The sequence below is a fragment of the Drosophila miranda genome, chromosome 4 (assembly GCF_003369915.1).
Source record: "Drosophila miranda strain MSH22 chromosome 4, D.miranda_PacBio2.1, whole genome shotgun sequence".
Taxonomy (NCBI): Eukaryota; Metazoa; Arthropoda; class Insecta; order Diptera; family Drosophilidae; genus Drosophila; species Drosophila miranda.
This window is the reverse complement of record NC_046677.1, coordinates 22,114,360-22,126,642: the sequence shown is the minus strand read 5'-3', so window position 1 is coordinate 22,126,642 and position 12,283 is coordinate 22,114,360. Positions and strand designations below refer to the sequence as shown.

The 12,283-nt window shown below is 41.1% G+C and overlaps 2 protein-coding genes across 4 annotated transcripts; both read right to left on the bottom strand.

Moving 5' to 3' along the window:
- Positions 1–357: 357 nt before the first annotated feature.
- Positions 358–7,390, bottom strand: LOC108164117. Of its 2 annotated transcripts, none has more exons than XM_017299714.2 (4): positions 7,166–7,390; positions 1,357–1,472; positions 1,138–1,277; positions 358–1,082 (listed from the first exon to the last, which is right to left on the bottom strand). In XM_017299714.2, the coding sequence occupies exons 2-4, from the start codon at positions 1,453–1,455 to the stop codon at positions 956–958; spliced, it is 366 nt and encodes a 121-aa protein (XP_017155203.1). In that variant the 5' UTR covers positions 1,456–1,472; positions 7,166–7,390; the 3' UTR covers positions 358–955. The 2 variants fall into 2 exon arrangements, with proteins under 2 accessions (XP_017155203.1, XP_017155204.1); XM_017299715.2 differs by having other exon boundaries at positions 359–1,076.
- A 2,338-nt stretch (positions 7,391–9,728) lies between these two features.
- On the bottom strand, positions 9,729–11,794 carry LOC108161485. 2 transcript variants are annotated; one of them, XM_017295756.2, is made up of 4 exons: positions 11,260–11,794; positions 10,444–10,627; positions 10,282–10,379; positions 9,729–10,207 (listed from the first exon to the last, which is right to left on the bottom strand). In XM_017295756.2, exons 1-4 carry the CDS (start codon positions 11,644–11,646, stop codon positions 10,031–10,033), a joined length of 846 nt encoding a protein of 281 aa, XP_017151245.1. In that variant the 5' UTR covers positions 11,647–11,794; the 3' UTR covers positions 9,729–10,030. The 2 variants fall into 2 exon arrangements, with proteins under 2 accessions (XP_017151245.1, XP_017151247.1); XM_017295758.2 differs by having other exon boundaries at positions 9,729–10,186.
- Between the last annotated feature and the right edge of the window lie 489 nt (positions 11,795–12,283).

Genomic DNA, 12,283 nt, shown 5'->3' with positions numbered 1-12,283 from the left:
GGGATATGAGATCTCTGTTTTTGTAAATATCACACGACTAACGAATTCTAGAAGGCTAATATTAAATAAGTACTTTATCAGAATAAATGTATCTTAAATTTATATCCGAAATGCAATCTAATATGTCAAAGAACATGAAACTGAAGTATATCCAAGTTGAATAGATAAGGAATAAATATGGCGATGGAATAGGAATGTAAAAATATAAACAAAGTACTTAAACTACAAATAATAACAAAAATAATCAAAAGCTTATAGAATTCCATTAAATGTAAATTTTCCCTCGACATTCGCATTTATTTTCTACGTACTCGTATGCATACGTATAACTTTATTTATTTAATGTATGTATTGTATATATATATTACATGTATCGATTTGTATATAGAGATATTGTTATATGGCTCTAACATTTGCATACTGTACTTTGTCATTTCATAAATTGTTGCTAGTATTATACAAGAGACTTGAATGTACCATTTAAATGTACAAAAGAAAATTTCAATTGCAATTCAATGCGATTCAAATTGTTTGTATATATTATTTTACCACACCATATGCCAAGCGTAAATCAAGAATTGTAGAAAAAGACACAAAAAGGGCTTACAATTTTCGTTTGTCTTGCAAATATATATTTTCAATAAATATTTCCTCGATCTGCTTTTTTTTTGGTAACTACAATGAAGCATTTATTTGCAGTATTTTGTTTAGACATTTATATTTGCGATATACATATATAAGGGGGATGTATATATAAAGATATATGTAGTTTGAGTCTTAGCTTTAGTTTAATTGCACTAAACATTTTTGCGTTAGATTTTTGTCTGAGGTTTTATGCTAAATTCCATGCTGGGTTTGATTTGGTTTTGTTTTTTGTTTGAAATGCTTGAAATGTTAATGTTATCCAAGGGCTTTTCGGTTACGGTACGGATACACTTCCGGTGAGGTAGAAAATTTACTTCCTAAAGCAGGAGATGGGATTGAAGTAGCACTGCCGATACCTCACTTGACGCTTGCTCTCGGGCAGCCGATACAGCTCGTTCATATTGCCATAGGAGGGGGTCCTCAAGTAGGCGCTGTAACTGGGATATAGATTAATTATGCACAGAACCACTCCCTCGTTCCCCATCCTCTTACGTGGGTCTGTACTGGGCGAAGAGCATCTGCAGGCGGTCCATGGGTATGTTGGGATAGATGGCCTGGGCTGGCATATCATAGCCTCCACCATAGGCGCCACGTACATCCTCACCCTCCTGTCCCTCCAGACCATCGGCATCCTTCATCGGCATCAAAATATATCATAGAGTTCATTAGAGCTAGGGTCAATCTCAGTGCCGACCTACGGCATGTACTTACGGGTCCTGTTTCGGCTGTGGAAGGTCGGGCCTCGCTGACGGAGAAGACCAGAGCCAGGAGCAGGCCATAGCACAACAGAATCTGCACGTATTTCATCATTTTGATGGGGTTTTCAACTGAAAGTGGTAGAGAATAAAAGTTGAGGGTTAATTAGCCTTAAAGTGCCTTTGGATTAGCTTTTTGTATCTTGTTTCCTAGAACTTCGAAATGCCGTTTAATCCGTAACTAATATTGCACAACACGGATCTTTATGGTAAGGGCTGTGGCAGGCTTCCAAGAATTTGAGCCACCATTGCAGCACATGCAACCAACGCTTTTACGGTTACCGAACATCCTGCGAAGCTCAAAGCCATGTTGCACGCCACACAGACTGTTCAAAAGATGGCTGACAATATTTTTAATTAAAGGTCACGGATTTCCCTGTGCAGTTTTTTCCTTACACGAGTACGACGAGTATCGCGCTCAACAGGGACTCATATCAAAGCAGATTGGAGCTGCAACCAGAACACTTGTTTCCACAAACGTGACCCGCATACCCTTTCGGGTTGGAGTACAGGGTGGGTCCGGCCAGGTCGAGTGGCTGCTGCTGCTTTTCACCTTAGCCCCGCTTAAGTGCATTTCCGCAATTAAAAACGGATATGAACTTGCAACCGAAACATTGCCACTGCCAGACAGCCACGCGCCCTGCATCCATAATCCGTAATACAATGCCAATTGTGCAACGTGTGGCAGCCACACAATAACAGGTCCTGGACACTGCCCTTCAAACGTGGGCCAGTGGGCGAACTTTAATTGATTTCGTCCCGAGGCTGAGCCGAAACGTGATTCGAGTTTGATATACGGGTTCTTCCACACATCCACAGATGTGTGACTGCTCAAGCGACTGATGGCTTATGTAAGTGCGGATGAGCAGGAGGACTCAATCTGAACAGTCTCTGACAGTTTGTTATGAGATTCCAAGCTCAATTCGGAGGATTACCAAGTCACCCTCAAGGAAGTCTATGAATCGAAGATTATATCACTAATAAATTCCACATGTAGCAGATTACACTTGCTGGACCTTCAAACATCAATTCAGATACAAAACCATTAACATGTTAATTACTTATTTCCCAATTACAAAAGTTAGGGGGTAATTTTACTCCTTCCCTTGTGTTATTGGAGGTCAAACTATTCCCTTTTCCTGGAACAAGCATCAAAGGAAAAGCCCATTAAACATATACAGTATTCAGAGCAAATACTTTACCTCTAACTCCTCTAGCATTTGCAGTCCACACCTAATTACTAATTTGTTGGCAATGAAGTGGGCGGAAAATCAAAAGAAAAACCCCATACATAAACCATGAATACGTAAGCAGCCGAAGCCAGAAGAAATCTGTAGGATAGATAAATCCCCTGGCATACACTCGCTTAGCCCGGAAAAATGGGGTCATCAAATGACTTTCAGTGTCATCAGCATGCAACAGGTAAGCGCCTCATATAAAAAACCACCAGAGACGAGGCCCTAACCCATGAAGGACCTCATTGATGGAGGCCGTAAATGTTAATGACTTGTCTCATCTGGCTGCTGCAGCTCATAAAATGTTGCTTCTTTAGCTGCTTGGATGCTCGAAGGAAAAATCAGGCACCTTTGGCAGCTGCTAGAATTTTCTGGAATTTTATGGCTTGTCATTTTTGCATTTTCCTGACTTTGCTTCTGGCCAAGGATATGTATTGAAAATTGTGTGGTTTGTAGGAGGATTAGAGGATTTTATAAATAATAGAATATTTTAGTATTTAAATTTTGTAAAACTTCAACGAAGCTTGGAGCGTATTTTGAAGGTAATCATTTGATGTATGTAATCCAATAAAAGTACTACATATTCTATGTATTTTGTTGTATTTCTTTTATGCATAAAACATTTATACTTTCCTTCTAAAAATCTCCTAAAAGTAGGCAACAAATAAGCGTTTTAACTAGCTGAGCTTTCATTTAAAATCTTTCCAGTTCCCTACCTAACAATTTCCACACCAATTGTTATCTATTAATGGCTCTAAGCCCTGCCATAAAGCCATACAAATGTTGTGTGTAAAAGCAAGCTGCATATGGATATATTTTCTAATGTTTGTCAACGACAAAACTGCAGGCGAATCTCTGAAACACTTTACAAATGCAATACCAAACAGAGATAATTATAATGCCTACCAGTGGCACTACTTTACGTGCCTGGATACTGCTTTTAGCTCATAAAATATTTGATAGATTAAGCAGCAGCAGTGGGATGATAAATAAAAACTAATAACAAGGCTGTGGGTGGGATGGATGGCAGGCTCTCAGTCGAACTCTAGCCAGATCCGAATGGAATAATAAAAGGCCCAAACCAGACCCGCACCAGGCCCTAAGCAGAGCCCGGAGCCAAACATAATCAGGACACTTTTATTGCCACCGATAAATAATGCTCCAATGTTAATTGGAAATTTAATATCAGAGTGGAGCCACCGCCACCCGCCGTCGCCACGACAATGCAGGAACTGAAACAAAAGGAGTGAAAACGGAGGAAAAGGAAAATGCAATTTTCACGTTGGTCTCCTTCCGGATACTATTGCCGGCTAATCCTGGACGAGGATGCCAGAGCCGTCTATGCCACAAGCAGCTTAGTTCTGTTTTCAGTTTGAGTTTTCGTTGTTTCGGCTCCGGGCTAAGTGGAACTTTCAAACAGGAGAGTACTCTACTTTCGACTTACAGGTACCCTTTAATTCTTGTAGAATGAGACCAAAAGAGATGGAGGCACTCCATAAAAGAATTTTGACAGAAAAAGGGGAAGATATGTTCTATATTCTTGTTTTAGGAATACTCCAATCGGGGTTCCTCCAACTCCGATAGAAAGACATGTCTGCACATCTCTAACAATACAACATACTCCATCCATTCCCCAATTACAGGGTATAATTAGCTAAGGACCAAATGTCGTTGGCCAAATATTTGCGTCAAGGACCTGCCGTGGGCATCATTAATGTGTGTGTGTGTGTCTGGCAGGACCTGCCAGAGCCTTGTCCTTGGCCATGTGATTTATCTGGTCATTTGATATTTTTTAGCGACCATTTCCACTTGGATCAAATTAAAATTACGTCAGTCACGTCACCCAAAACTTGGAAACTTCAGACATCTTCAAATAAACAGCTGCGAAAACATAAAAATTGCTTTCCATTTTCCTTGGGGCTCGGGGACAGGAGTGACTTGAAGTTGTATCGAGTTTCGGCGGCGGTGCCCGCGTTGCGGTTTTGCTTTGATTTGTGGCAACTTCGGTTCAAACGCTACCGTCCTAAACGGAAGAGTTGTGTCCTCAATTAGAGTTTAAGACTCTGACGAGGCCCACACTCTTTACTCAATTATTGCAGCGCATTTTTTTGGAGCTACTGAGCCTGAGGGAAGGCCCCCCATTTGGAGGTGGAAAATGACGGTTTCCGGTAAAAATGTGTAATGGAGGAGAAGAGGGAGATTTGTCAATATGGTTGGCACTCGAAATGAAAAGGAAACTGAGGAAATGAAAATAAATGTAACAAGTAAATATTTGATAGGAATAAATGTCTTGAAAAATAATGGACAGAAAATTCTTGCGACAATTTCCTGGAATGTTGGAAATATTAAGAGTTTGTAGACGAGATCAAATCTGTTTAGGTTCTGGGGACTATTGGAAGGTTCTACGGCTATGAAAGATATGGTCTTCATTGGAATTGAAAAAGTATTCAGAAATTGTAAGCTTAATTCGAATTTAATTACAAATTTTCGGTAAACAAAACTTTTTAAATTGAAAGGTTAAATCCTTAAACTTTAACAAAAAAAACTCTTTGATGATGTTTTGATGTCTAGAAATATAAATTAATTGTCGCTAAAAGCACTGTCAACTTTTGACCCAAGAGCTTCATCAAAGTTTAATAAATTATGCTGAATAACCATCTTCATATTTAATTTGAATTGTTAAATATTTAAACGAGTGCTATTTTGAGTGGCCCCTAACTTGTTTTTAAAGGCCACAGGATAACCCCCACTTTTCACTCCCTCCCCGGGTTTTTCTATCATAAATTCTGCCCAAAATTATCTGCCTCATTGATGGCCTCGAACCACAGCCAAAAAAATAATGAAAAAGGAGAAAAAAACAAGCAAGGAAAGGGAAATTCTAATAAATATTAAATGCAATTTGATTGCGGCTTCATTTCAGCAGGAATCGGTCGAGAGTCGAACCCCGTCTAGAGCCAAGTGAAGTCGAGTTATTTATCAACTTGGGGCTCTTGAGTGGAGATTGAAGTTTAAATCAAAACGAAAACCAAAACAGAACTGAACAGAGTTAGCTCTTCACTTGGCCAGATTTTTCTACACTCCATAAATAATTCAAATCATTTTCATTCAACCCGAATCGTAGGAGGTTTCCTCTCCTACTCCGTCATTAGGCTGCTCAAGCCATTGGTCCCCGGAGTGACGTACGTACATAAATTCAAAACAAAAATTACATTTAAATACATCATGGGGGAGGAAAGGGATAAAAGCAGATGATGTATTGACTCCGAATGGCATATATTTGTCAGCCTGTGGGTGTTTCTGGTGTTTCCATAACAAAGGCCCCAGCACCTTTCGCACACCTTCCTGGCGGTAAAATGTCGAACAAATGTGCTGCGACTTTTCCCTAAGCTCTATTTCGGATGAACATTTCTGTGTGCCTTTGGACTTTCATTATTTTTGAAGTAGAAAAAGCTATTTTAAAACCAGCTATAAATATTTTTCATTGTTAAAGTGTTTCTTTCAGAATATCCAAAAATTTTGGTGGAAACATAAACAGAAATGCTTAAAGATTTTCAGACTAATTTATTGCAGAATTTAAAGAAAGTATTTCATGTTTTTACTAAAATTTATACCAATAAAATATATAAATAAAGATAGTTATTGGTTCAATGTTTTACTATTCCAATGAATATTTTCAACCTCTTGAATGATTGAACTACAAAATTTTCTACCATAACATGAGCATATTTCTTTTTACTTTTATTTATAATTTTCTTTTCTTTTTTTTCAGATTTTCGTATGATTTATGGAGCTTTTCCATTTCCGGGAAGCTTGAAGTAATCCCTCCATACAATCCTTTACATATATTTTCACAATAAACTCAGTTTGAGTTTTCCGAAAAATCTTCAATTTATATCAGAGCCAAACTATATTTCCACAGAAAATCAAGCGGAAAACCTTCTTTCACTTTTTTCTATAAATAAAATGTTCTAAAAGATTTAAAAAATGGCCTCAACAGCTTAAATTCTTTTTTTCAGAAATACTATAGGAAACTGATACAATTTTCAGATCTGAATGATGGGCGTAAAGGAAGAAAAAAAGTTTCTTGAGAGCAAAATAAAAATTTATATTGGACTTTCCAAGCTTGATTAAAGGATTGCCAATTATATATTATCATTATAATCAATGATATTTCAAACACTTTCCATAAGCCTTTGCTAAGCCAACTTTACAGAAAAAAATCGTTGTTAACAATTGATTCTCGATATTTCCATGTGATCTTTTCCATTTTCCTATCATCGGTAATAACTCACTGCACTCCCGTGTACTCAATAATCCCTGTGGATATCTGCCCATATGATATGATATCACTGGGTCATAACTCACTCTGCCTCCGATAATTCACTTGTCGCACAATTTCCGCGCCCACAAATTCATTTGCGTTGACACACAAATGCCCATTTCAATTAATCGCCGGCCGGTTTAGTGCCCCCCAAAGGGCCCAAAAGGTAGGCACACACAATTTGTACGGCTCGAACGTCCGGTACTCACCGATTCCTTGCGTTGATTTGGGGATGGGCTGGAAATGGCCGGCAATTTAAGTGGCGTCGGGAAATTGGACAAATCTGGTGCCAGGCGACGAACTTTAGACGATTCCTGTTAATTGTGGGTACTATTTGCTTTTGGGATTTGGCTAAACCGAACTCTGATCTGATCCTTGGACTTTGGGCTGACTTGTTGCTGCTGCCACTCTCGATGTGAACGCCAAGAAGGGAAATGGTTAACTCGATGTTGGCCATGTCTGACACTGGGCTTTATATACAAAATAGCCAACATTCTGCCATTGGCTGACGACGACAGCAGCAACGACAACGCCAACGACGAAGCCATCAGCAGCAGCAGCAGCAGAAGCAGCAGAGCCAGCAGCAACAGCAGCAGGAAGCACGAGGAAGCAATTGGGGAAGGAAGGGGCTCTGGCTTTGGCTCTGCCTTAGCTAGGTGGGGCGTCTGCTTGGGCAAAGCTTTATGCCTCATGTCAAGCGATACTGCAACAAGTAACACTTGTTGTTACACTTGGCCTCCGGATGAGGTACATGGGTTCTTTCAGAACTGTAAGAAGGTTGCGAAATGTCAGATTAATTTCTATAAAAGTGTTCTGCAAAAGGGGCATATATTACAAATTTCTGATATTTGTATAATGTAGAGAACACTCCTTTTCGCCTCTTTTTCTCCGTTTTTTATCATTATATCTTGCTAACCGAGATCTGTTCTTAGGTGTTACATAGTGCAAGGGGCGCCTTATATTCTCGTGGTCTAATAGACATCCAGGAGCATCCCCAAGTAATACTGATTCCCGAAGGCGCCAAAATCAACCCACTGCCAGCACATATAGAGCATCCTCTAGTCGATAACCCACTGCTGTGGCTCGTACAACGGTGCGTATGAACAATGTGTGTGCGACTTATTATTTCACCACACGAACAGCCACCATTACCCCACCCCCTTCAGCCACGCTTAACCACCCCCCCACCGGGCGTGGTGAGTATCAGAGGATAGGTAGCGGCACCTGTTGCCGATTGGGTTGCGGCGGGGCGAGACTTGTTGCATACGTTTCGACGCCGGGATCTATGACGTAGAGGTTACATAAAACGAGTCCAAAATGCACCCGGATAGTAGTGGCAGCAGCTCTACCATTGATTTACGGCCCATTGATAAGGAAATCGCGCCATGTGGCAGGAAGAGATTATGGAGGTGGACAGGCACTCACATAGTACTCTGCTGTGAGGCGGATTTTCCTCCCTTCCTGGGAGCTAGAGACCATCAATTAACAAAGGCAATTAGATGCACATAAAAGTTCATTAATGTCCGTCCAAACAATCTCATTAATGCGCTCTATTGGCCAATAAAACTTTGCCATTGGCCACCAGATAAAACTTTCAAATGCAAAAGCTGAAGGAAATGTCTGAGGCATATAGTACGTGAATTGCACACTTAAGCCGATCGTTCAGTTTGGCCTAACAGTTGTGGGCTGGTCTGCAAGTAGGGGAAGGACAACCTATAGGTTGGGTAATGGTATGCATTGAGTGGGGAAAGTGAGCGCAGGCTAGTTTTCCCGAAGTTTAAGTGGTTAATTTGCATTCAAAAGGACACCAACGGAGATTCACCATATTGACAGCAGAAAGACGGTGTGGAGATGGAAATTGCATTAAAGTGAAGGTGGATTGCCTATAAATAAGAGTGCAGGGAAGATGAGTGCTCCGAATTCGCGGGGAGTACAATTTAGGTGAAATACTAGAGGGGGAAGTTGAAAGCAGGTATGGTAACGAAGAAGAGTGTGTGAGAATAAGAGAGAATGAGTTAGCGCTTTTACTTCTGGCTACAATAATGACCCGATCTAAGCCAGATTCGGCAATCTTATAGATATGATAATTTTCTATGATTCTGGGTTTCCGGTTTACTCGTATCTTATGGATGCCACAGCTTAGAAATTTGTAATCGTGTATATCGTGGATATCAGAAAAGTCTGAATGCCAAATTGGTTCTGGTTCTTAGAAGCTTTATGATACCTACTGGGATCCAAGCTTTGTGGGCATTGAATAATAGTGCTAAAAATAGGCGTTCTTTGAGGTACTCCACTGTCTTGGCTATTACTTTTTGCCAAGTTCGAGATTCCACACAAGATTGACGATGTCTCGAAGCTGCTACCGAATGCTGATCGCCTGGGACAGATGATCACCTTAATACCGTACGCTGTATAGCTGTGTCTGAGGCTAGTCTGAGGCTGTCATTTCAATAGGCCCCCATAACTCTGACAACAGCAGTATATCAAGATACTGACCGATATAAGGAGCACTTCCGCCTCCGTTCTGCAACCGAAAATAAAACGCAATGGGAGACACGAGTTCAGGGCATGCGATGGATGGATTTGGTTGGAATGAAGTTTTATGGTCATGTCAATCAGCATTAAGCATGGCTGGGATTACGATACTCCTGTCTGTGCCGTATTTTTCCCAAGAGATATACTATGTACTCATGTATGTATTTTTATAGGAATATATAGGATGGGTGTATGCGAAAAAGAATATGAATTAATTTATTTATGAATGCGATTGGATTTATCATTTGTGGTTTATTTATAACGCAGTTTCACAGTGAGTTCCATTGATAAACAGAGCTACAAATACACCGATACAGTTACAGATACAGATACAAGATACAGATACCTCTAGATACAAATGACAGAACTTGAATTGGATGTTGGGATTTTTTCAGTTAATTGCGCGAACAACTCTCACAGCAGCCACCAAAAGCGGGGAAACGGAAACTGTCCCCAAAACAGAAAACCTCTCTGGAGATCTGTTTGGAGATCGTATCGTTTCACTCCAGAGCTGCACTTTTGATGGTATTGATGGTAAATTAGAAGCAGCTGACGGCATTGAAATAGCAACGCCAGTACATGCGACCACCGCCAGAGCCATGGGGGGATGGGTGTATGCGCCGGGAACCAGTGGGGGAACCAGTGGCGGCGGTGGCGGGCGATCCGGTTCGCTCCGATTCCGCACCGGCTCTTCTCTGAAAGCTCTTTGCCATTAACTGAAATTTTCTTACACATCGCGCTGCTAATTTTATGTCTTATATTGCAATTTAGGTTTTATATTCCAACTTACTGTTTCGCCGGTGGCGCGATTGATCTGATTCAAATCTTTGAAATCATAATCCAACATTACGCCCGGATCATCATCGCTATACATATGCAGATTGACCCCTGTATCGCAAGTCCAATTCAATTTATACAAGTTTAGAATGTGAGATTCTATTTCAGTATTTACCATCCTGATCCCCTGGTTGGTGCTCCTCCAATCCGTTCTTGTATTCACTCAACTTGACATTCAGATTGTTCTTGTCCGCATAGAAGTCACCGATTCGATGTCCAACGCGTTCTTGTTCAAGGGCATGGTGCAGAGCCACCATCAGACGATCCAGGAGTAGAGCAGCACGCTTCGGTACAACCATCTGTGGAGGGAGCGATAAAATCAGTTCAAGTAGTTCAAGAAACCTTAAAAAATTATGAATCGAAGAGTTTTGCCGTCGCAAGAGGAACTTGTGATTGAGATTCACGCAATTGCGGCATGCTCACACGCACATTTTTCGTTATCTTGTTCGATTCGGTCGTCTGTTTTTTCTGCTCTACAATTTGGCATGTTTCTTGCTTTATTTTTTCGATGGCCTAAATCATTGCTCACTGTAACACCCACACAAATTGCTGTGTATGCAATTGCATACATTTGCTATAAAATTTTATGGTATTACTTTCCAGAACTTTCGCGTTAGAGGCCTCTATTGGTACTACCCACGCATCTACATTAGCCACTTAAATTCTTGAAAATGTTGTTTTAACCTACGGCTCATTAAAAGTTTCAGGACCTGCCATAATCAAAAGCAACGTGACGTCAGAAATTTACCTTTGGGTCAAATCAAAAGCAATCAAATGAAAAATATACGATTACAAATTGTGCGTAAGAAGATAGGTTTCCAGGAAAAACAAAAAAAGCAAATGAGCAAAAGGTGACCCCGACACGACCCACGCAGGTATCGGTTTCGAGTTTTTTGTGGGTGTCTGGCGTCCTGGCGTGATGTCCACTTACCGGGTACTCGTCGTAGCTATCGTCGGTCGGGGCACTGAATATCTCCTCGGGCTGGCTGGGAGATGACCTTCCTGCAGTTCGCTTATCATCTGCAGCCAAAGCCTCGGGCAGGGCAGCCTGGGCCGAGGCTGCAGCGCTGCCCAGGAAGGAGAGCTTGTCCTTGGAGCGTTTGTCATTTGGCTGCCTCATCAATTGCCGGCACATGTGAAGCTCAAAGTTCTGGATTAGGACGAGCAGGATAATCAACAAGGCTGGCAGGTGATAGGTTCTACTGCTGGGGCTCCTGCCACCGCCCTCGCTGCCCATGCCATTCCTGCCGCTGGATCTGGTCCTGTTCCACCTGCGCCTCGAAGTATGCAGTGGGCTCTGCCCTCGTTGGTGCTGCATTACGTTTCTAGCTGCAGAAAACTAATTAATGTCAATCCTTCCTGCCACTCGGATGCTTTGGCTCAGAATTCTGCTTTCGACACTTTTGAAATTTCAACTGAAGCGTTGCCTTTATGCGTCTGACGCTTTTATAGCAGAAGCAGGTCCTCGTTTCGGTTGGCTTTTTTCCTCGTCCTTTTTTACAATAATGAAACATTATAAATGCTTGTTAATCGCCAAGGAACAGCTTCAAAGGGGGCGGGGCAGTGCGGTGGTCTGATCAACAGTGAAATGCTTTTTTCATACTTTGATTTACGCTGCTTTCTCTCCCACACTCTCGCAGGGACTGCTTGTGTCTGTTGTTGCTGTAATTATTGAACATGGAAATCCATGTCCTGCCTGCAGCCAAGTTATTAACACACACACACACACATACGATGGTACGTGGGTGATATACACAGTTTATGTACACAGGAAAAAAAAACATGAGTTGAATTATCAAGTAGAATTTCATTTTGATCTCGAGCTATTTGAGTGGTTTGATAGTACCTCTATACCACACGTTTACCAGTAGTTTTTCATAGTCTGGATGAACGGCAATGCTTTATAAATGCAATACCCATATGGAAACAGCTCCCCCTTAATATAAAGTCCTTGC

Bases quoted from the DNA above. Each gene is read 5' to 3' on its own strand.
- LOC108164117 (XM_017299714.2), bottom strand. From the start codon at position 1,455: ATGATGAAATACGTGCAGATTCTGTTGTGCTATGGCCTGCTCCTGGCT. The intron at 1,278-1,356 runs GTAAGTACATGC...ATGCCGATGAAG, and splicing joins CCACAGCCGAAACAGGACCC to GATGCCGATGGTCTGGAGGG. The intron at 1,083-1,137 runs GTAAGAGGATGG...TCTATATCCCAG, and splicing joins TTCGCCCAGTACAGACCCAC to TTACAGCGCCTACTTGAGGA.
- LOC108161485 (XM_017295756.2), bottom strand. From the start codon at position 11,646: ATGCAGCACCAACGAGGGCAGAGCCCACTGCATACTTCGAGGCGCAGG. The intron at 10,628-11,259 runs GTAAGTGGACAT...CTCCCTCCACAG, and splicing joins ATAGCTACGACGAGTACCCG to ATGGTTGTACCGAAGCGTGC. The intron at 10,208-10,281 runs GTAAGTTGGAAT...AGAAAATTTCAG, and splicing joins ATCGCGCCACCGGCGAAACA to TTAATGGCAAAGAGCTTTCA.